Source organism: Sitophilus oryzae, unplaced genomic scaffold (assembly GCF_002938485.1).
Source record: "Sitophilus oryzae breed Bouriz unplaced genomic scaffold, Soryzae_2.0 scaffold_1145_pilon_pilon, whole genome shotgun sequence".
Classification (NCBI taxonomy): domain Eukaryota; kingdom Metazoa; phylum Arthropoda; class Insecta; order Coleoptera; family Curculionidae; genus Sitophilus; species Sitophilus oryzae.
In genome coordinates this window covers 193369-218808 of record NW_022145777.1, presented here as the reverse complement: position 1 = coordinate 218808, position 25440 = coordinate 193369, and the positions used below count along the sequence as shown (strand labels likewise).

Below are 25440 nucleotides of genomic sequence, written 5' to 3'. Positions count from 1 at the left end.
TATTTTCATAGTATTTTTATTAAAATTGTACCTTTAAGCACAAAGAGTTCTTTTAAGAACTATTTTCAAGTTTTTGTATTGCATTTCTTGAAGTTGTATGTTGAAAATATGCCGAAGCATTTAAAGAGTCGAAGCAAAGAGCTTGTAGCTTCCCTGATAAACTATTTTGAACGAGAACGTGACAATAAAGGTCCTTTATTACCTTTAACTGCAGTCAGAGAAGTAAGTTTGATTGATAAGCACATTACAGCACTTTCAAAGTTATTTCTACGTTAGTTTTTAGTAAATTCTGTTATTATTAGTTTGTGCATTAAGAGTACCCTCTTACTTGTTATTACCACTTGTGGTGTTGTAAGATGTACATCAATAAATAAATAACCCATAATAACGCTTAGAATATTCTAATCATTTCATAATGGACTAGTTTTTGCCAATATGTAATAAGTAAAATAAGCTATAAAACAAATAAATCAATTAATTACTAAAATATTAACAATAAAACTAAAAAATAATAAAATTAAAAATAAAACGTAAAAATCCTTAAAAATGATATAATAAATATATTGTTTCTCAATTTTACATTAAGATTCATCTCATAAATTCATCACAATCTGGCAGCGCTGTCGCCATCGCTTGTCACTCAAAGCTGATGACGTGTATCGGAAATTGTTTTGCGATTACCGTAGTATTAAAGTTCTTATAAACCTAAATAAACAAGCCTTCATAAAAAAATGCAAGGAAATATCAAGTTAATATAAGTTATAATTGCCAACAAACTAAAACAGAAGTAATCCTAATATGTAATCCGAACAATGTGGTATTAATGGTAATGAGCCGGTTATCAAAAAAAGAGACAGACACAGAATCTGTCTGTGAAGAATTGGCTTTAAGGAATTAAGCTTGATTTTCATGCATCCGTTGTCCGACGATACGTTGATACGATATTAATTTTATTGGTTGAATTTAAAGACTTCGATTGGTTAACGGTTTCTAACCAATCGAAGCCTTTAAATACAACCAATAAAATTAATATCGTATCAACGTATCGTCGGACAACGGATGCATGAAAATCAAGCTTTCCTCAATGAGTAATGATACAAAGCTATAGTAAAGAACAACAAAAACATATTCATATAGAAAAATCAACAAAATTAACCGTGATATAAGTTATCTTACCATGATTCTCTTAAGAAGTCCCATTGCTATGGGATTCCCGGTCACCCACAGACCAATCAGATGTCTGGACAGTTGTCGGTGCGTCAACAACCTGCCGTCGGAGCCTTGAGTGTACAGAGCCGCTAACAGATGGCGCGGTAAGGCTCCTTCGGCCAGAGACAGGTTTTGCATCTTTACAGCTACTTCCGATTCGCCTTCTTCTATTAACGCTCTCATTACTAAACCGGCACCTTTAATAATGGCCATAGATGGATGCTAAAAGTAAAAAATAGTTTTATTTCCGTAGTATGAAAAATTGGTCAAGTGCGAGTCGGACTCGCGCAGGAAGGGTAAAGGTTCCGTACCATTCATTATCTATACAACATTAGACACTATATTATTATAAACTTTTTTTCCGATTTAGCTGAAATTTTGAATGCGCGTATAAGTAATTTAAAAAAAATGAAGAAACACATTACTAAAATTGTATTAATCAATAATAAATATGTAAAAAGTAAAAATAAATATGTAAAAATATGTCAAAATTAAAAAAAAACGTTTAAAAAAAATCGCCTTCACTAGGATTCGAACCTGCCTTACTACGGCTCCAACGTCATAGCAGCGTAAAGTCCTAACGCTTTAACCACGCGGCCACCGAGCACTTGAAAGATTCTATGTAAAATTCTTACTTAAAAGATAATGTTTAGTGAAAGTACTTTTTTATTTATAAACATTTATTTAATTCTGTTTTTAGTATTTGTTCTTATAGCGGCAACATAGATAACATCTCTAAAAATGTCAACTGTCTAGCTATTACAGTTCATAAGATAGACCTTTGTGACAGACGGACGGATGGACGGTCAGCGAAGTCTTAGTAATAGGGTTCCCGTTTTTACGCTTTACGGAACCCTAAAAACGAACACTTTCAAATTTTGATGCGTTTTAAAGTTTTATATATTATTGTGTTCTAGTGGACCGATTTTTACGATTTTTTAAGTATCTTGTAGCGATTTAAGTATCTTTTACGATTTTTTAAGTATATTGTAAATTATTTGACTTTTTAGTATACCGGGTGCGTCTCAAAAGTGGCTCACCCCTATAACTTTTTTTATTTTTTCAGATAAAAAAACTAGACTTGGTATGTTAGTATATGACGTAAATTAGGATTGATTGACGTATTCAATTGTTTTTGGTCACTTCCTGTTTCACCGGAAATGACTACAACTTTTGATTTTTAAATAGCACCCTCGGTATTTTTTAACTTTATTCGACAGAAAATGACATTCTGAATAGAATGACGAATAATATGTCAATTTTTGACATTTTCGCTTAAAACAAAATCGTATTTTAAAATTTAATCTAGAGTGCCATGGTTATGTTAAAAACACTAATTCTTAATCAAGGAGCCTTAGAAAAATAGATTTGATCGTGTAATGTTTTTAGTGTCTTGTCTTGGCCAGTTAGAAAATGCTCAAATCGTATTTTAAATCATATCTCAATTTTTTCAAATGGAACGAGGGTGGCTCATTAGCATATTTAGAAAAAGAATTTTTTTATGAATAATTTGATACCACATACTTGGTATTTGGAGTCAAATTTTCGTTACGAACCGCCAGTTATAATTTCAAATAAACCATATGCGAAAATGTCAAAAGTTGACATATGATATGTCATTCTATTCAGAGTGTTATTTTCTATCAAATAAGGTAAAAAAAATACCGAGAGTGCCATTTAAAAATCAAAAGTTGTAGTCATTTCCGGTGAAACAGGAAGTGACCGAAAACAATTGAATACGTCAATCAATCCTAATTTGATTATATTAATTAAAACAATCTTACTTGAAAGAGTCTAAAAAGCATTCGCCCTCTTTCGGCAACCATTTCCAGCAACAAGTCAAAGTGTTTTCCGTCGGTGGTCTCGCTATATGGTACGCATAACGCAAAAGTGAGAAAATCTAGCATTGCTGATACTACTAGAGCGCCAGTACCTTGAGCCTGAAACATAATAAATTCGTTGAAAATTGTGGGCAAATGTATAAATTTTACACAATATAATGATTAACTTACAATGTGAGTTGTCCACATGTTCAACAGGCTTTCCAAAAACGATTTGGTCTGTAACAAGGATGATTTATTCAACTGTTCTTGTCTCAGGTCATAATCGTCATGCATGGGATGCATCAGAGCGCAGATCATATCGATAGCGGCATGCGTCACTCCAAAATCGTTCCTTTTTAGTGCTTTAACCACTTTCATCCCTACAGCTTCCCTAAATCTACATATAATAATAATGAGTATAAAAATTTTCACAATTTCTGAATTTTCTGAATAGAATATTACTATAATTTATCATAAAAATTACAAAATATTTAAAGCTAAAAAACTTAGATTTCTTTTATCTAGTTATCTTTTTTGAAAAAAAGGTCTTAAAAATAAACGGTTTGCTATCGTGATTTTACTTTACTTGATAGGGAAAGGCGTACCGGAGAAATGTGGCAAGGCCGCAATTGCACATCGTTGCATTTCTCTCACTCCGACTTAATAAGATGAAGAGAGAACCCTATGCGATTTACTTCTACACATGTAAATACCGACCGAAAAATAAAAGAGATGCCAGCATGGTATGACAAATAAAAAAAATTGTATTAAAAATTGTGTGCAACCCACCCTGTATTATTAATTCTCTACAGTATGTCCCCGGATTGTCTTTAAAAGAGGAAAAAATAAACTTTTTTATTATTGGCATTTTGAGAAAAATTAATTCTTCATAAAATTTTTTGCTTGTTCTAGAATGGTTAATCCCGTTTATACTTTTCCAAATTTCTATACCGTTTAAGAGAAAAATAAGAGTCCTAAAAAGTCCTAAAACTCAAAACGCGTTTATATGGTTACTAGCGTGTACCAGCGACTTCGTTCGCGTCGAATTAATCATTTGTAATGGTGATGATAAAGCAAAGCAAGAATTCCCATTAACATACAAACTGGATAAAATTGTCTCACATTTATGTCAGCATGAGAAAAAACAATATGGCGATATTATTATATAACTTGGTATATATATTCGAGGGGTAGTTTCATTTCGTTGGAATTTGACTTTCGAAAAATCCGTTTACCAAAAATAAGCTTTTTACGTCAAGCAGTTTAAGCAGAATCGTGGTTAAGAAATTACCCAACTTTTTTTCAAAAAATTTCACAATATGTAAAAAAAAAACAAATAAATCATGCTTGTCCAAGCGTTTTCCCGAAAGACTAACCGTTTTTTAAATAACAAATATTGTAATATTTGAGGAGCGTTTTCACCCTCTTGGAATTTGAGATTCGAGAAACCCCTCCTTATGGAACCTCTAAACCCTACAGTCAATCCGTTTGCCAAAAATCAGCTTTAAACGTCAAGCAGTTTAAGCAGAATCGTGATTACTCAATGGTCATATTTTATGAAACACCCTGTATAAATTTATAAAAAATCTTAAAATATGTAAAACAACAAAATAAAGTATACGTGTTTAAGAGTTTTTCCGAAAGACTCACCGGTTTTTAAATAAAAAATATTTTAATATTTTAGGGATAGTTTCACCCAGGGGGGTGACAGTAAACCGGAAAATTGGAAACAGTTGTGGCGCGGTTCTACCCAGGCAGAAAGCATGGCCTTCTAGACTGTCCTAGACAAAAATCTGAATATTTCTATATTTCTGTCAATCTCTGCTACGGAACATTTTTATGCACGTCGGCGTCCTGTTCTTTTGTCTTTTGTCTGTGTGTCAGCGTCAGCTCCCGAGTCCTCTGGCAAGGTCGGGCGCCATTTTAATTTTTGCTGTTTAGATTTGATTGGAAGTTTGTTTCTGATATTTCGGCTGAAATTTATAAGTACAAAGATGTTTTTTAATATAAAGTTCCTTGTTAACACTTTAATAAAGTATATATGATATTAATTACATGAAGAAAATGATGAAATCGACGTTTCTGCGTGTAGTAGGTATGGGCCATATTATATATATAAATAGGTAATATATTAACTGTTTTTATATTTTTTAGCTTTAAACCCAAGGATTTTGGGATATTCTTTGCCAAGGATTTTTCCGTATCTCTACTTTAAAGACTGATCGGTGATTTTGAGCAATTGAAAGCAAGTTATACAAGGTAAATTATGATTATTGAACTATTATTAGCCTACATTAATTTTCTACAAGATGAACAGAAATGCGTAATTACATATCACATTATTGCTATTATCTATTTTCATAGCAATAATGCTATAAATCTATGTATGTAGATTATTTTTAAAATACAAATGAGGTATTAGATGTATATGTATCATATTTTTTATTCATTTTATTTTCATTCAAGTCCTGTTTGATTTAATTCACAAAAGTCTTATGTACCTATATTTATGTTTTTTACATATTTTTTTTGATTCCAGGTTTTGTGTGGGTTCCGGTTGCCTTTTTCCTGCTTCCAGTTATTTATCCGTGAAGCTGTGAAAACATTTATTTATCTTCAAGTTTCTGTAAGTCAATGCACTGTTACTTTACTAATTCGCTTTAACACAGCATCTCTGATATTATTTAAATATTTAATATTGATACAGTAGTTTATTGGTTTATAGCTCTTTAATTGTGTTGATTTGCATATTTACATTGTTCTAAATTCCAAATAAATATTTTTGAGTAATTTTGTTGTATTATTTACTACTAGAAAGAGTAAAAAGTATATTAACCCTCATTTAAACCTCCTGAACAGCCCGCCATTAAAAACCGGAAACGGAAATAAATTTCATAAAATTGTCATGTCTATGTCATGTCAAATGTCCCAGCCGCCATACCTGAAAATTAGTTACCCAGACAGCCACGCTGTTTCCATAATTTAACATTGACTTGACACTTCTTGTATTTATTATTTTATGGTTTCACCCAAAGACATCTAAATATAGGTAGACAGAACACTCCATTCATAAAACTCAATTTTTTAGAATCATACATGGTTTGGCACTTTTATGAGAGTTAAAAAGAGATGGGTACATAAATATGACAACACGGTTGAGTTTCGTCTGTCTTTCTGTCATTTTACTCCATCAGTGGCGTGACGGTGGTGTGGTGTTTTTTTATCAAAAATTTTAAAATAGTTATTTTGTGTATTTTAATTTAAATTTTAATTTGTAATATACGTAGTAATATCGATAATATACAATGTAGGGGCGTTTGCACCAAGTTTTTTAAGCAAAACTTAACACTATGTTTAGCTTATTTTCTTGCACTATGCTTTAATCTAACTTGAATTTATATTTAAATTAAGCGGTCAAATTTCCAGGCTAGTGGTCACTTAACCTATCTTAGACACAAAAATATTGTTTTACGAGGAAGAATTATTGTTATTCCTTTGAGAAAGCTAAAAAATGTATTATGATACCTCTACGTAAGTTCGATGATTACTTTTGATATCCTAGACGTCGATCAGTAGGTATATTCATTGAAAATGGATTTCCTCAAGAATGGATGTAAGGAAAAATCATATTGCCAAGAAATGAACCTCCTTAAGTTTTTAGGACAGAGACTTTTAAACGACACTGTAATATATATCATTATTAATTACCTCGGTTTAATTGAACAAAATCTAGAATATCAAAATGAGAGGTAAGTTGGAATGCTAGTAAATCTAATGTAAGATAAATTAATTATATTTATACTTTGAACCATTGTTCTTTACTATTTCCAGAAACAACAGCATAACTGCCTTAAATCAACAACAATTTTATAGTATATTTGGGTTTCCTGGGATTATAGGGATAGTTGATGGAACACAATGTAAGAAAACATTCACCTGGTAAGTACCTATATATTTTCTTCAATATTTATCAGCACAAGGTTTCTTATACTTTACAGGGGGTATTGATGGAGAGGTATTTAGAAATAGAAAAGCATTATTTTCCCCAACATTTAAATTACTGGAAATGCTAGTCTTAAAACTATAGACTTGATTGCTTGTTGGCATGGGTCTGTGCATGAAGCCACCATTTTTGGAAATTAAGGACCCGCTTGGAGACTGGTGACTTTTCAAATTAAATCCTGCTTGGTTAGTGGTCCGTATATTTACTTACTGTTAGATCATTTATATAAAATATATTCCTTAAATATTTGAGTAGGTATTCAATTTTAAATATTTTACGAATAAGATGAATTGAAAGAAATTTTTTAAAATTAAATGTGAAAATATTCAAAGGGTTCATATACTCTATTAAATTATTTTATTATCTGTTATAAGGTGAGATTGCATATGCATTGAGGGGATATATGCAGAAATAGAGCTGAAGAAATGTTTCAGAATTATCGTTATATGGAAACGCCACTTTCCAATATGTGTTTTATGGTATAAGACCAAAATTACAAAACACAATGTCAGTTATTATTGCACAACAGTGAGTTAAGAAAAATATTATCTGTTTAATTATAGAACAAAAATTTAAAAAATTTAATGTATGTACTTAAATTTTTTAGATTTTTGTTGTTTCAATGCGCTACACAATACAGCCAGAATGATGCCTGAACAAGAGCTGCCGCCGTTAGATGAAATAAATATGGACCAAATTAATAAGAAGAGAAATAATAAATTAGTTTGAAAGATTAGGGCAATATTTTTTTTTAACTTATTCTAAACATGTTTTTATGTTGTTATTAAATCTCTTGAGTATTAATTTCTATAAAATATCATTATTAAATGTCTTTTATTCAGAAATAACATATATTACATTTTTTACATGACAATATAAACACTAATTAAAATTATTAAATAAGTTCTCTTTGAGAACTTTACTGTTCTTTTTTTATTTCAATGTCTAACAACCCTTTTTTTCTTTAGCTTATGTTCTTCTCTGTTTTGAATACTACTACTTTGAATTTTGCCCATCTCCATATTACAAAAGAACAGCCTTTTGTCTAGTAAATTAGTATCATCCCTTTTCTTCTGTTTCTTTGTAACCATCAGTTTTGTTTTGAGACTGAAAAAATATCTAAATATATTGAATTCTCTTCAAAGTAATAAAAAATTCAAAAACACAATGAAAGGTTAGTACTTACAATACCAGTACTCCTATTAGTTTTAGACAATCTATCACCATCATGTTTTTTAATCCCACAATGCTCTTCTCATTTTTACATTGATTGAATATATTATTATCTTCCGTTTTTGCTTTTTGTATACGTGGACCTCCACCAGTTAGTCAAAATATATTTTAATAATTGATTTTCTTTTACATAGTATTTATACATACGTTGTAAGCTTTCCATACAAATTAGAAAGCCCAAAAATCCCGTTTTTCTTTGTGACTATGGTTGACCTTTCTTTTAAAGTAAGTCCAATAATATACAATTTAATTATTTCAAAATTATTAAAAAGTATGTTGTTCTTATATTTTTGATAATTTTTTTATATGAATATTTTGTAAATCCATTCTGAGAGTTAAAAATATCAAAAATATTGTTGAAAACTAAATGGAATTTAGAGGCCTCCTAAGAAAACTCTGGGCCAGTTTAAGTATCCCTTATAAAATGTTTTTGGCGAATAAAATGACAATGTTAAAGCAAAGGATAGTAGCAGAAGATTGGATTTTTGTGTGGCAGGTCCTTTTAACATTCTTTCAAAAATACTTTGTACTGGTTCAGCTAAGGAAGCCTAAAAAACATATATTATCTCTATTAATGTTATATCTCTATAATATTATTATTAGTCTTTTTTAGACACATCCAAATTCACTAAAGGGTTTTAAAATTTAGACCTGGCCTTGTCATGGAAATTAGAACCTTCCATTAATCGTATTTATGCCACTGTCATATGGATTAGTGTATCATTCACAAAATTAGACCAGAACTAAATTTAAAACTTGTTAATGAATCTTGGGGACAGATTTTGACATAATGGCTGTAGGACTAAATTATTAAATGGCCGATAACTTTACATTATTATAGTTCCCCTCCGCCCGCCACTCAAATATATATATATAAAATAGTGTGTCCAAGATAATAATTACAAGCACTGGGATCTCAGAAACAGTAAGAGATATAGCTTCAATTATTAGAAATTGCTTTTAGCGATTTTTACTTGATTTTTATATTTTTTGGATCCTCACATATAACCTTTGACTTATAACCATTATGTTTTTAAAATGTCACCCTGCATACCTATATTCATACCTGAATGGTCAATTCAGTTGATTCACTTATCAAAGATTTTTCTTTTAAGTAATCAATTAACTGATGCATTGATATTATTTTATTTTTCAATCTTCTAAGACCTATTTGTAAAGTATGTATTTTTCATTTTCTTTGTTTCCAAATTTTTACAAGACTTAAATTTCTACATAATATCATTATAATGCCTCATTAACATACTTCTTTCTGAAATTAAAATAACTTATGCACAATTTTACTTAAGATACAGGGTGGCGCCTCTTAAATGCTACCAAGGAGAAAGAGTTTGTATTGAAATTAAATTTTGGGAGTATATGTAGGTTAATTTAGAGCATTTAAACATATAAATGTGATAAAATATGTGTTTTTTTAAAATATGGAGTTCTACAGGGTGTCGCCAAAAAAGTTACACAACAAAGTTTTGTTTTTTGGAATGGGACACCTTATATATTATTTGATTTTCGGATTCTATGAGAAAAATAAAGGTGAATTTCATTATTGGACTAAAATGTAATTTTATTCCCTTTTATTTGAAATGAACACAGCAAGTTCCCTTTTATTTGAACACCCAGAATACTATTCCGATCTTTTAATTGCAGTGTGCATTCATCAATTAATAGAATGCTTAAGGTCAAATTTTAATTTGGTTAAATATACAATGAGTAAATTTCCATCTAGGTAGCTGTTATTGAAATTTAAAGTTTATTCATTATTTTCACCAAATGTGAAATATGACAAGCCTTACATTTTAGACATATGCTTCTTTAACAAAACTCACTTTTATTTCTTTCCTAGAATCCGAAAATCAATTAATATATAGGTGTTCCATTACAAAAAAAAACTTTGATGCATAACTTTTTTTGGGGACACCCCGCAGAACTCTTGATATTTCTATAAAATGCTTTCCATTATCCTACATATGCTCCCAAAATTACATTAACGATAAAAACCACCGTTCTCTTTGGAGCCTCCGCGTCGTAGGAGAGGCACCACCTTGTATATAATGTAGAGGTAATTTTTACCTTTTTCTGATACTTTGACGACTTTCTTGAGATAATAAATATCCAACTATTGAGAGATCAGAAGATGAGGATTGTCTTACTATGCTGTAAACAAACAAAAAAACATTAATAATTAATTTTTCAATAAAACCTATTTTCGTTTTTAATTTTTTCCTAAATACTAATAATTTCCTTCTATAGTATTAAATTTATCATTAAGCGAGAATGTTTTCTAGTGCAAAACAAAAGCTCACTCATAGAAAATATATGTAAACAAAAACCAACACTATGGCAAAAATTATGTAGTTTATGATCTTATAATGTGGAAAATAATTCCAAATAACATATCCTTGACAAAACATATAAAATAAAAGATAGCTATGTTAATTATACAGGGTTTCTGGATATTCGACCGATAAAGTCTCGTATTTTTATAAAAATTAAGATAGGGAAGTAAACCCATAAAGTGCTTAATTAATAAGATACAAAGTGATATTAGTAATGTTATATTACGTTATATTGTTCTATTAGATATTATAACAGCTTCCTTGAAATCTATTACTGCTAATGACATAAACAAAGTGTCCCCTTTTCTGCGAGAAAGATAGAGATGTCAATTTTTAAATAATTAAGATGGCAAACAAAAGCAGAAAAAATGTTATTTTGAAAAAGCTCAATGTGTCAAAGTATCCCGTCTACTATAGTTACGTCAAAAGTATGATTAAGAATGTATTTAGATTTTTTACCGCAAAAATTGTGTCTACGAAATTTCGCGTCTCTATTTTTTTAAAGAAATACCTGGATATGTCAAAATTAAACTTACATTGTGACACCCTGTATGTTAAAAAGTAAATACTTCGCAAGAGGGTGTACACCTGTATTCAATAAGGCACAGTACACTACTTGACAATAATAGTTATAATGAGAGTATTTCATTTAAAATATATTACATACTAGTTGAAGCCTGGCGCATCCGCCACGACATCAGGAAAAAAAAATACTTATTATTTTTTTTAATTAAATGAAAAATAAAAAATCCGGCGATGAGCCAATTAGCTATCTTTTAGTAAAAAAAGCAACTTTCTAGAGCAAGTCGTTACTTCAGTAGAGACGACACAGATAAACATTAGCATTTTATATTATTATTATATTATATATATTACTTTGTTATGAATACAGCTATATTCCCATTCTGTTAAAAATACAAGAGCTTTTAAGCCTTGTCAGTCAAACATCCAGAATACACTTACAAAGAGCACATACTGGTTAATTCCAACTTCTTTTTCCAATGCCGTTTCTGTTGTTTTGAGGGAAGGGCTTCTTGAGAAGGGCTAGTTTATCTTGTATGATTTTAGGCAAAATCCTGTGAATTTTAATTAATTATCAATATTAAAATACATGTATAAAATGTATCAATGTTCTTACAAATTTGAGGGGCCAGCCAAACTGCCAATCGCGGGACTAGGTAGGGACCTTCTCTAGTCCCTCAGCTGGTCTGGAGGTTCATTTACCTAAAACATTTTTTGGGTGGCGGTACAAACTAGAAGAAAACCTAGAGTAAATACTAATATTAGTACAATACTTATTTATTAACTGTTAAAATGTATTTGACTGCTTTTTACCTGTATGATAAAGCCCCAGCAAAAATGGTACTATCTATTTGAGGCTCAGAATTTGGTCTTATTTGCCTTCGATCAGTTAATTCGGCGATCATAATATTGCTCTTATCAAAATCATCAGAACAAATTTGGACACACATTAGTTTGATTTTTCAAATTCAAGAGTGAAATCGATCATTGTCTAAGCTCAGTAATTATAGGAACGCTACAAAAGTACTATTGGTTACATATGCAACACATACATATTAAGTATTATAAATCTATTTAATAATATATGTAAAATAATAAAAATATGCGGTAAAAAAAAGGAAAAATTAACCTAAAGGAAAAATTTTCCAAGGTTTATTTTCCTCTATTTAAAACACCAGCTATGTACTCGTCTGTGAATTGTGTGCGTGTGTATGGGTGTATAGGTAAGTGTGGGTAAAAGTGTAAAGGGTTCCAAAACTAAAAAAAAAAATATCATAAATGAAAGAGTAAAGAATTATCATAAGTAAGGCTTATCATTATTATTCAAAACAGTGCATATTTTTTAAGTACTGAAGCATCATTATAATTTTATTTATTTTATTAACTTTTTTAATTTGAATTTTGAATACCTATATCTAAACCTTTCCTATTATATAATTACTTATAGAATTTTTTATAATAAATAAATAATAGATCAATCATGTGTTACGGTTAATATCTAAAACCTGCTAATGTTAACTAGAGTTCAATAATATTAATATTTAGATTGCAAAAACAGTTTTCTTTCAACATTGGGGGAGAAATGTGGAAATTATCTAGCCAAAGTCTGAAGTAATTACAAAAATTAAATGTCTTTAATTGAACATTAGCTAACTTTGTCATACTAATTTAGCATATATATAGGTACATAGTTAATATAGAATATAACTGAATAATTTTGATGTTCAAATCGTGTTCAAATTTCAGGTATTAACTACCTATAACAGCAACAGCTGTTTTATTTCAGCAGATATTAGCCATAACATACACAATTTTTATGATATTTATAGCGGTTTCGAATGTTAGTTGGTACTTAGATATATAATATAAAAAAGGTTTTTAAATGTTAAGTTGAGAACAGTCAGTATTACCCGTGAGCATTTTTTACCACCAACTGTAACAGCGAAATGGACAAATACTTAAAATAATTGACTTAAAACGTAGATCGGTTTTGCCAAGGTTTTGCCTGAGGTCTAACTGAGGATAAGTCGGTGATACGATACTACAGATAAGTCTAATTTCACAATCAAAAACGCCAGCAAATATGAAAATATACGTATTTTTGTAATAATCTACTTATAACTAAAAGTACTTAGATACGCTACTGTAAAGGCATTGCTAAAGGTAAAAAAATGTAATAACACTTACCGTCCAAATATCAATCAGGAGTTAGAATAGTCCACCTTTCACAAACTATGCACTGGCGAACCATTGTAGATAGTTAAAAAACTACTTTAAATAGTTTTCTTTGCAATAAACACTAATAATTATTCGAAAGTTGTCCGAAATCCACAAACACTTCCAACGGTCGCAGAAAACTCGCAACAATGCTCCGTTGGACAAAAGTTGAATGAATACGTCAAATGTCAGCGTAATTTCTACAGATTCCGACAATTGTAGTAAAAATTAATCCGTAGCGATGCCGGATTGTCTTAGTAATTTCCCCTAATATATTTTAATCGTAATTTTAATATAATTTAATTAGAAAACTAATAATAATTTCAAAGGTATAATCCTAGTATAATTAATGTATTATAATTAAAATATATATCTACACAAATATTTAGTCTAATGACCTTGTAATGACAATAGCATTTAGAACTCAAACCGTAATCAGCCGAAATCTACCACCGGTCACTTAAAATTGGCATCATCGATTTTTGTGCAACACGGTTCGTGATCGCGGTAAAATGTAAATTGTTTCGTCTCCTTTTATTTAGATGTCTTTGGTTTCACCCCCTTAGAATTCGAGTTTCGAAAAATCCCTTCTCATCGAACCTCTACACCCTAAAGTCAATCTGTTTTCCAAAAATCAGCTTTTTACGTCAAGCGCTTTAAGCAGGATGGCGATTAATCAATGACCAGATTTTTCGGAACACCCTGTATACATTTTTAAAAAATCTTAAAATATGTAAAAAAACAAAATAAAATATACGTGTTTAAGCGTTTTTTCGGAAACTTGACCGTGTTTTAAATAAAAAATATTGTAATATTTGATGGGTGGTTTTACCCTCTTGGAACTGGAATTTCGAAAAGTCCCTTCTTATCAAACCTCTACACCCTAGAATCAACCTGTATGCCAAAATTGAGCTTCTTACGTTGAGTGGTTTGAGCAGGATCGTGATTAATCAGTATGTCAGTCACTTAAGGATTTTATATACCTATTAGTATAGATATAACTTTGTTTTCATTCTTTGATAGATTGTTATTCATAGAATTTTAATTAACGTAATGTTTTTTGTTGCTTTAAAATGTTAAAGAAGCACAAAATTTATTTAGTTCAATGCTACGGAAAGGGTGATAATAATTATCGGAAAATATGATACTTTAACAACAGCAAAGAATATGACATTAATTAAAATTAATAATAACCATCTATCAAAGAATGAAATTGAATGGATATTACCATAGACACGCGTTTTAATTTTTAGGACTTGGAAAAAATTCAACCATATTTTCATGTTTTTCTTAATTTATTCTAAAACGGTACCTATGGAAATATGGAAAAGTATAAATGGGGATTAACCATTTCAGAATAAGCAAAATGTTTTTTTTGAAGCATGCATTTTTCTCAAAAGGTCAATAATAAAAAAAGGGTTTCCTCTTGAAAAGACAATCCGGGGACATACTGTATATATACGCTTACCCGGGCGCTTTGGTAAATGCAGCATAACCAACTTTACTGGCCACCAATCGCCTCAACGCCTGAAACTGAGCTTCCAAATCTTCGGCCGTTATCGTCATTTGATCACCTTCTTTAACCACAAGCGCTTGCAGAGCGCTGATAATAGGCTTCTCCTTGTTCTCCGAAAAAATACCCTCCTGCGTAACGCTGTACAACAGACCACTGTACGATACGTTAGCGTTGAACCTCCTCACGCACAAGGAAAACGGATATTGACTGGGCGGATTCTGCAGAAACTTCAAGTGTAAACTCTCCGCCTCTTCTTCGACCGGTATGTGCAACGGACCCAGGCGAAATCCCCTCTGGGTCGGAACCATGGTGACGTGGACATCCTTATTTCCCGAAGCACGTACTCCATCTAACAAAGACGCTAATAGCGAATCCCTGTCTGTGGTGGTGTAGGTTCGGATCTGGCCGTTCACATATTCTATACTAAATAACTGAGGGTTTGCATTGTTACGGACTAAAGCGAAAATATCACACAACGGCTGTAAGGTACAAATACTGTAGGTTTGGGGGTCGCGTTCGAGCAGACAGACTTCCGACAAGCAAAGGGTTCGGCGCACGGGTTCCGAGTGGCGCGGTTTGTGGATCTTGTGCACAACGAACTCGGAGACGGATGTTAGGAATTCGTCATCGCTGCAAAAGAAAAAAAATGATTATTAGTCTATAGTATTGTTCACCACATTCGACACGGAGTATTGTAGCTAAACGATTAGATTTTTGCAAATTATAAGTTTTGAGTTCGTTGAAGGACTATTACAGCTACAATTTAAAAATATTATTACAAGATACAGAGTGTCCCAAATAAATAAAAAATATCAAAGTTGTATTTTTTTAAATCGAACACCCTGTATATTATTACATTTTTAGTTTCTACTATGAACATAAAGGTAAATTTGAATAAGGTTTACCACATTTTAATCTTACCTTATTTTTTGAAATATTTAGATTTTTGTCAAAATACAGTAGTAATTTTAATGCTTCATTTCTCTAGGCGTATTTAAGTTTTTAAAACCAAATATTGTACTGAAGTATTTCTATTTACTAAATTTTGTGTTGCAATAATAAAAAAGTATGCTATCTTATACAGAGTGTCTAAAACTTTATTTTAAATGGAATACCCTGTATGTTTTATACTAGTCAGATGTACAATTTAATTGTCTACCAAATTGTATTATGCCATTTTTGCCTATCTTTTCAAGTTTTCGTAGAAAATGCATTTTCTTATAATTTAGACCTCATTTAACAATATACCCATGGAATATTGACATTTTAGATAATTTTTAAAGAGTACAGATACTAATATTGTCCATATAGTTCGTTTATTTCTTTAAAAAATAAAAACTGTTTAAACATTTGCTAAAGAGGAGCAATTAATATGATTCCAGTATTCAAACTGTAGTTTGAATACTGGAATTATTATTAATCAACGCAAACAGTCAATTAATGTATTAATTGACTGTTTGCGTTGATTAATAATAATTGCTCCAAATACTAAAAAACCGAATTTAGCCTGTGTATTAGACAATGTGGTAAAAAGTAACACCTTAAAAATGTTATTTCATTTTTTGACAAATGCTTATTTATAACAACAGAGACTTTAATTCGATAACTTATTATTATATTGATTTCTGACTCAAATCCACATTTATTTATAATAATTTATTAACTAACACAATTAAGTATGTAATTAATTAATATTTGGGCGGAAATAATTTTAAAAGATATACATAAAGATTTAAATAGTTTTCTTTTTGTACACAAATGGGCTAGTAATATAGCACTAGTTAGCTAGTTTTAGCACCTGTTCATTTTGTACATTCGTTGCTTTAAAAACCATCTAAAATGTCAATATTCCATGGGTATATGATAAATGAGGTCTAAATTATAAGAAAATGCATTTTCTACGAAAACTTGAAGGGGTAGATAAAAAATGGTATAATACAATTTGATAGACAATTAAATTTTGCATCCGATTTTCCTAAAATATACGAGGTACGATAATTAAATTGTGCATCTGATTCTCGTAAAATATACAGGGTGTTCCATTTAAATTAAACAAGTTATTGCCGTTTAAAGCTAGAAATTATTTAAAATACATTTTGAGACACTCTGTATGAGGTAGTATTACTTTTATTATTGCAACCCAATAACTGATCAATAAATAAACTTCAGTAAATATTTAGTATTAAAAACTTTGATACCAGTAGAGAAATAAAGCCATAAATTTTTTACTGCAATTTCACAAAATTGAAAATATTTCAAAAACGGTAAGGTTTAAGTGTGATAAACCTTAATCAAATTTACCTTTATTTTAATCCTAGAAACTAAAAATGTAATAATATACAGAGTGTTTAAATGATACAAATGATACCAGTTAAAAAAATACAACTTTGTTATTTGTTATTTATTTAGGCCACTCTGTATCTTGTAAAAATATGTTTAAATTGTAGCTCTAATGGTCCTTCAACGAACCCAAACTTACAATTTGTAAAAATCTAATCGTTTAGCTACAATACTCCCTGTCGTATGTGGTGAATAACCCTGTATAAAAAAAGACATTGCATAAAACTTCATAAATACTTATATAGTGGTTGTTGAAAGAATTTTATCAGTGATCTAATTTAGTACGTTGGTGTCCTTCATTTTAAAGGACCACATGCACTCCATACATTAAAAAATCTGCATTATCGATGATACTTTGCGATAATTTAAAATAAACTTAAACCAAAACTGATATTTTCACAAAGCTGTACAAGACGATCACAAACGTGCGACAAAACATAATTGTTGGAAGATTAACATCATAGTTTTATATGTTTTGTTTTAAATTATAAATTTAAATTAACTAAAAAATGGTTAATTTGTCTGGCTTGTGTATCATGTTATAGTTTAATTAAATTGCAGAGATAAACATTATATTTACTTCTAAAAGTAATATGAAACCCTTGTTTCGCCAAGTAAAATTAGCGATAACGATTTTTTTTAACAGCATAATTAAATTACCACTTTTATAAACATTATTTCATTAGTTTGTATTTAATATGATAAATGTTATTTTTTGTAGAATTATAATCTTGATTCTGGCTTCTAATGAAAATTTTAACATGTTAAGAACCATCATGGAGATAATTGTACTGTAACTCTAGATATACAGGGTGGTCCGAACTGTATTCCGGAAACTTCGGCAGCATATTCTGCACATAAAAATAAGTAAGAAAGTTCGTATAAATGTACGTCCTAAAATGCTTAGTTTCGGAGATACAGGGTGTAGAAGTTTCATTTTTGTTACGATTTTTTCCAAATAATTTCTGAAGTAACGTCAACATTTGGATGAAAATTGGTGTCTGGAAGTTTTTTGAGAAATTTGATTGATGTCAAATCGAAGTTTCTATTAACAAACCCGTAGGTATTAGTAATCTTTAATATTATTATTTCCTCTATTAACATATCATTGGTATTCAAAAGAAAGCGACCAAGTCCAGTATTAACAAATGCTTTATTTACGTGTATTTTTTTGTTTTTTTTTACCGAAGATATTAGTAAATTTTAATTTATTTATTTCCCTTAATTAACACAATACATACATACATATGAGATTAAATAGTATATAAGTGCTTATAAACCATTTTATTAGTATCTCAATACACATGGCCTAATAATAAAGACTCCTACTTGTAGAGGGCGCCACCTACATATTTTTTAACTAGTTTGAAGCTTTGTTTGAAGACTAATAACTTACTCGTCCTTACCTGTATAAAACTACTGAGTAAAAAAATATACATTTACGACCTTTTTTTAAGAGATTGTTTTTTATGTAAAAAAGGTATCTTGGTAAAAATCGCAATGGTTCTCAAGATATTTGGAATCTAAATTATCAATACCTGTCGTCATCACTGACATAAATTAAACATGTTTACTGAATATGTAGTTAATAGACTGAAATCATAAAATGAAAATGTTTTTGTGCCAAAAGTTCAACAGAAACTGTTTTAGCATCATTTTTTCAAAGAAAAATTTATGATTAATTTAAAAAAATAAAAAGTTCCCAAATTTATCATTTCAGTCAAATAACTATCTACTCAACATGTTTATGTTTTGTCAATAATGACATGTATTAACTATTTTCATTCTAAATATCTTGAGAATGGTAGCTTGTAGCGATTTTTACCAAGAGACCGTTTTTACTTAAAAAACGTCGTAAATGTATATTTTTTTTACAACCAAACCAAACCCAATTATTTATACAAAAATGAGCTTTGTTCATATATTTTGTAAAAAAATACTGAATCACCCTGTATATAAATGACTTTTGAAAATTACTATTGATAAAAAATAAACAATACAAATAAATAATTCCTCTTCTCATATTATGCAAAAAAAATAAATTACAAAACAAAAGTAAAGAATTTGTTATTTGTTGATTATTTGGATTTCTAGACCTCAGTTATAACGAAGTTTATATTACATATAAGTTTAGTAGGTATATATAAAAATATTTATTTTATTTTAATTGTAAATCATAACAAAAATAAATAAATACACACAAGTGTTAAACTTCACTTAGCAGTTATATCACATTCCTGGTCCTTTAAATCTTAAATCTTTCACACTTAAATCTTTAACTTATAAAACACACTTAAATCTTTCTAAGAATAAAAATAACTATGAAGTACTTTTCATAGATCTGGTGTATAAAAATATTAAATTTTAAAAATTTCATTTACTAAAGATAGTTCTTGTAATAATGTTTAATTAGCACAAAAACAATAACCTACCTATATTTTCCAAATCTCTGCCTTTGAAAATCTTCTAAACTAATTGGCTGACCTAATACTTTAATAGTGACATGTAAATTTGTTGCTGCATTCTCTAAAATTTTTACTTTGATTTCTTCAAAATCCACAGACTGAAATAAGTGGAGTCGACCGAAACCACCACAAACTATTACAAATCCACCTACAAAATCAATTATTTTACTTAATAAATTTTAAAGATCCAAAAAAGACCTACCTGGATAATCAGACATCGTACAAATTCCTTCAAAATCTTTAAACATGTAGCTTGCAAGAATAGTGTTTGTCGTAGGATCCAACTGATTTAAAGAGTACGGTGTTATTTCAAGAAGAACAGGGAGCCTTATATCTGACCAGTGGTGTTTATATGCTTGATACCTCTACAAATTAACATTGATGTGTACACATAATATATAGATGAGTAATACTATATGTTTACATTTATCTCTCTTGGTTTTTCCATAAATAAATGTCTAAATTTCATAGTTTCTGATATAATGTTACTTCTGTGCTCAGATGAAAAATTCATTTTTACAATTTTCTTCTCTTTCTTGACCAATATTTGAAACTCATTAGGCGTATTGCCACCTTTAACAGGCTGAATAGAATGGAAGTCATTGTATGCCCACTTATTTGTAACTTCCAATGTTGTAGGGTTATAAGTGGTTATACCTCTTGAACCTATAGAAAATATCCTTTTATACCTAAAACAATAAGTATATTTTAAAGAAAATACTTTAACGTGTTTAAAATTAATTGAATAATAAACATACTTTCCCTTCCATGAGTGCTTTGTCACAAGAAAACAAGCAACGTCCCGATTATCCGAAAGGGGAATCATCTTGTATTAAGCTCGTTGTAAATTATTTAATCCAACGTTATAAAATTGTTTTACATTCTAACTATTACTTGGTCTTAAATAATGATGGATAAGAACTCTAGAGCAAAGGCACAAAAACATAGATTTGCAAAAAAAACAAAAATAATTTAAGGGGTGTCAGCAACAGCTGTTTTCTGTCAAATTCTATCATCAAAACAAGATATTTGGGTATCGATAAATTCGATCTATCGGTTTCAAAATACAAAATACATTATAATTTTTAAACACGTTGCGGTACGTATAACAGCCTGAACAACATTATAAAATGATTCACCTGATTTATATCTAAAAATAAACCTTGTTTGTTGTTTTAATTCTATTTTCTATTTACTTTTTGAATGAAAGATATGAACGAAAATATTATGCTGTGGTAACGTCAGTTAAAAATTATAGCTAACTTCCCATGATTTGTTTTAACCTATTTTTCTTTTTAAAATCGTTTTTCCCTCCAAAAGTTATTATTTAATTTTTTGTCCGTTTTTATTCTTGTGACATTTTGTCTCAGTGATATTGTTTAATACTGATATTACAATTATTATAAAGGAACTAGAAGCAAAATTGTTCACGAAATAATGGAGTAAGTCATTTACAGTTTAGTTATTTAAATATTTAAAATTTGAAGTACTTATTTTATAAAGATTTAATTCTTGATTATTTCATAAACACATTGTTAACAAATGTAATAATGTCGATATTAATTTTTAGTGACAAAGAAAACGTATCGTTTCTATCTAATGTATCTTCTATCAATGTACCTACAAACGAGTCAGCAACAAAAGAGATTGCTGAAAATGCTGGAGAATTCGGTGTAAAGGTTGAACCTACAGCCAAGAGAAAATACTATCGTCAGAGTAATGATGTAGCTGATAAGCAGACGGAGGCTGAGGAAAGGAGGGAAGCAGCTCTAAACCAAATGAGATATTTGTTGTCTCTATGCGAAAAATATTCTGAACTTTATAAAAAGACATTGTCTACGTAAGTTTTTCATATAAAATTCCATAGGTATTATGATTTAATTTAAGGTATATGGATAACTTGCCAATATAAGTACTATAATCCTTTGTTATGTGTACCAACATGTAATGGAAACCCCAAAAAAAATACAATTTCGAATAAGTAAAGCTATTGAAATTTAATAATAGAATTTACTTTAGATCTTATTTACTTTATAAGTTTTATACATAGTCTGTCTAGCAAAAGAATACAAGACGTTGGCAGTTGTCTCATTTAATTGAAAATTAGATTGTTTTTCTGAAAATTTGGATGATCTATTGAATAATTGATCTTAAATAAAAATTGACCTAAAATATTTTTACAGGGAAAATTCAAAACAACTGAAACATCCAAAACAGATCAATAAATTTACGCATACACTTGGAAAAGAAGACATAGAAGGCATCCAGTCTGAGGCACCTAGAAAGAGTAGGCAAAGGTAAGTCCAGGGGAGTGCATATTAATGCAGAAAAAAATTTAATACCAAAAAATTAATTATTAATTTGTTTCTTAATCTGTATATCATATTACATATTTATATTTTTTATTGTATGGTGTTTGTATGAATGGTTCTTTTTTTAAATATAGATAATAATTAAATATTTTTTTTTATATATTTAATTATGGAATATATATTTTTTATACATGTCTACAGGGTTGTTCACCACATATGGCACGGAGTATTGTAGCTAAACGTTTAGTTTTTTACAGGAACACCAAAAACAACATTTTGGAACACTCTGTATATTTTACGAGAATCAGATGCACAATTTAATTGGCTACCAAATTGTATTATACCATTTTTTACATATCTCTTCAGGTTTTCGTAGAAAATGCATTTTCTTATAATTTAGACCTCATTTATCACTATACCCATGGAATATTGACATTTTAGATTATTTTTAAAGATGTAACAAATTTTCAAAGAGTACAGATACTAATATTGTCGGTATAGTTCGTTTATTTTATTAAAAAATAAAAAACTGTTTAAATATTTTTTGTTAAAGTGCACCAATTAATATGATCCCAGTATTCAAACTACATTAATTGACTATTTACGTTGATTAATAATAATTACTTCAAATACTAAAAAACTGAATTTTGTATGTGTATTAGACAGTGTGGTAAAAAGTAACACCTTATAAAAAAATTATAAATATTTTATTTCATTTTTTGACGAATGCTTATTTATATCAACAGAGACATTCATTTTCATAACTTAAGCTTGATTTTCATGCATCCGTTGTCCGACGATACGTTGATACGATATTAATTTTATTGGTAGAATTTAAAGACTTTGATTGGTTAGAAAATAACGCAGTTTTTAAATTTATTGCATTTTCATGCCTCAGTTTATCGGATATACGTTGGTGTTATTTTATATTTTCGTTTCCATAACGATTTTGCTATTTTACTTATATTTTTATTAAAGTTAGATTAAATTTGTCAAAAAAGTGTCAAAATGTCCGTTATCGCATAGATAAATGCAACAAGTTTAGATTGGAAAGCCCTTAAAAATTTTGGGTCGCGAAATTATTTTGGGTCGCGACCGTTATACGCGATCTGGCGCTGCTATAGCGGTCGCTAAGAACAACGGCAAACAAAAATAGAAATAATTTTCTCTTGATAAGATAGATATGAAACTTAATAGTAAAATTTTGGGTCAAAGCGCCCCTCCGTGTTCTTAGTAGAGACTACGTTTAACCCAGCGCCTTCGCCTTTTCTGCTGTAAATATTTTTTATGTTTATATTTGATTTCAAAGGATTTAGTTTTAAAGTTACACTGATATATTAGTATATCAGAGTAATTTTAATAAAACATAAGAATATATATATTTTACAGTTTATTAAATATAAATTTTGACTACAAGGTAGAAAGTAAATCACAATATTTGATAAAACCTATAAGTATACCATTTTTACAGTTAATAAATAATAAAACTATTTCTGACTATGATATTTAAAATTTAGATAGACAGAATATTAAACAACATACCGGGTATTTGCAGACGCAGGCCCAAATTCAATAAAAACCAAAATTTTTCCTGCGAAAATCGGGCTTTTTTCACAGAAAAGATATTTTTTGATTTATCAACAATCATTGTCAAGTTGACAATATACAGGGTGTTTCCTAATTAGTCTAAAAAATTGTGGTGTGATTCCTCATCTGTTCTTAAAATAATTTTTATATAACCATTGGGTCTAAAGTACTTCCTTTCTGATCTACAGGGTGTTAAAAATTAAAAAAAAATCGATATTTTGCTTAACATAAATAGTACACTACTGCTTTTTTAAAGAAAATAAATGTTTTTCTTGACTGGCCATCCTTTTTCAATAAAATTGATCTTTTAAGTTTTTCTTGTTCATCAAACGGTTGCCGAGAAAAAAATAAATATATACTTATTAAGAGCCCGCTTTAAGCTTTTTCCCCGCTTTTTTATTTTTCCTACCACTAGCGACATACCGTGTTTTTAGTGAGTACTAAATTATTTTATCAAAATTTCACCATATAAGTTTCCAGGCAATGAACAGAAATAATTTTCTCTTGTCAAAGTCAGAATCTTCAAAAATCATAATAATCTTTCAAAATCTAAACCGCTCTCATTAAATTAATTCCGAAAAGTGTTTATAGCGTCCATTTTCAAAGTAATTATTGCTATCTTGTGAGTTCAATTCAAGTTTTATTTACTCCAACCGGTGATAATTGTGGAAAAGTGGCATTAAAACTTAAAAGCTGTGCTGTGAACTGCAAAACCATCGTGGATCGTGGCATAACGTCGGTTTCCAATGTTTCATAGGTATTTCATACATGCGTCCTTATATAAAATAAAGTTTCTTGTATGCAACACACTGTATTTTATTTATAAAATTAAACGAAAATAATAATAAATTTGAATAAACAATATTTGGCGATATAATTCCGGAAAAAGCCGAACCGCTCCGAAATTTTCAAAAGTTTTGGGTCGCGTCCGTTGCAAGAATAGCGCCAAATAGTGTTTACATTGTCCTTATGGGCACTTTCCAATCTAAACTTGTTTCATTTATCTATGCGTTATCGTATGAACGTGTCCGTTGACGGGCTGAAGTAAAATATTTACGGATGAAAAGTGGCGCGAAAACGCTATGACCAATCAGAGCACCGTCGGACCAACGTATCAACGTATAACGGATGCATGAAAATTAAGCTTTATGCCTCAAAAATCCGTGCGAAATTATCGTAATCGTTTGAATCCGCTAAACGCGGCCTGACGTCACTGCTTCGATCGGTATTTCCGCGCGAGTAAACGGTGCTGTCTGCACGCTGTGGAATTTCTAACAGAACAAGCTAGAATACGACATATCGCGTTGTGCTCGGATATAGTTTGTATGTTAAATTTGATTTATTGTGATTAATATTTGGAGTTTATTACTAGTTTAAAAACAAAGCTACTTAGAGAGATGGAGGACGGGTTTACTTGAAAGCGATAACAAACAACACTTGGTTTTTGACAACACAAAATTATTGAGTTTTTGAGCTGTCAGAGGCCCGTATTTAGGAGGAGGGGGCCAAATTTTAAATTTTAATTATCATATTAAACTGAAAATTTGCATGCGTATATAGAATACAATACAATTAAAATTTAATATTTGGCTCCTTCTCCTTAATACGGCCCTATATCAGATCAACAATACAATAATTTTACAGCTTTGTCTTAGCTTCTATATACGCTAGAAATTATCGTATTGTTGATCTGATATAGGGCCGTATTATGGAGAAGGAGCCAAATCTTAAATTTTAATTGTATTGACCTGAAAATTCGCACACGTATACAAGGAGTCCAGTTTAAAATGAGGTACCTACATGGGGAATAATGGGGATCTTGAAGACCGTTAAAGTTACAAGGTCGGCTAAATAGAAGAAAA

At 29.8% G+C, this 25440-nt stretch overlaps 3 protein-coding genes across 12 annotated transcripts in view; 2 read left to right on the top strand and 1 right to left on the bottom strand.

Annotated features, from left to right (window-relative positions):
- The window catches only part of LOC115886336 (dnaJ homolog subfamily C member 13-like), a 53049-nt gene extending 32312 nt beyond the window's left edge, over positions 1-20737 (bottom strand). Inside the window, exons 1-8 of the mRNA XM_030905434.1 lie at positions 20438-20737; positions 20104-20368; positions 19882-20044; positions 19647-19827; positions 14827-15504; positions 3222-3429; positions 2994-3149; positions 1177-1431 (exon numbers count right to left, since the gene is read on the bottom strand). Coding sequence (XP_030761294.1) covers positions 1177-1431; positions 2994-3149; positions 3222-3429; positions 14827-15504; positions 19647-19827; positions 19882-20044; positions 20104-20368; positions 20438-20505 — 1974 coding nt within the window. The 5' untranslated portion in view covers positions 20506-20737. The remainder of the gene's footprint in view (positions 1-1176; positions 1432-2993; positions 3150-3221; positions 3430-14826; positions 15505-19646; positions 19828-19881; positions 20045-20103; positions 20369-20437) is intronic.
- Positions 6083-7596, top strand: LOC115886354. 10 transcript variants are annotated; one of them, XM_030905468.1, is made up of 4 exons: positions 6083-6563; positions 6694-6781; positions 6864-6952; positions 7031-7596. In XM_030905468.1, the coding sequence occupies exons 1-4, from the start codon at positions 6551-6553 to the stop codon at positions 7117-7119; spliced, it is 279 nt and encodes a 92-aa protein (XP_030761328.1). In that variant the 5' UTR covers positions 6083-6550; the 3' UTR covers positions 7120-7596. The 10 variants fall into 10 exon arrangements, 4 of the variants coding, with proteins under 4 accessions (XP_030761328.1, XP_030761324.1, XP_030761315.1 ...); XM_030905464.1 differs by having other exon boundaries at positions 6083-6645; positions 6687-6781; XR_004050893.1 differs by having other exon boundaries at positions 6094-6608; positions 6687-6781; positions 6864-6971; positions 7031-7058.
- A 235-nt stretch (positions 20738-20972) lies between the features above and the next one.
- On the top strand, positions 20973-21980 carry LOC115886541. The gene is made up of 3 exons (XM_030905765.1): positions 20973-21121; positions 21250-21519; positions 21863-21980. The coding sequence occupies exons 1-3, from the start codon at positions 21117-21119 to the stop codon at positions 21978-21980; spliced, it is 393 nt and encodes a 130-aa protein (XP_030761625.1). The 5' UTR covers positions 20973-21116.
- The last annotated feature ends 3460 nt before the right edge of the window (positions 21981-25440 follow it).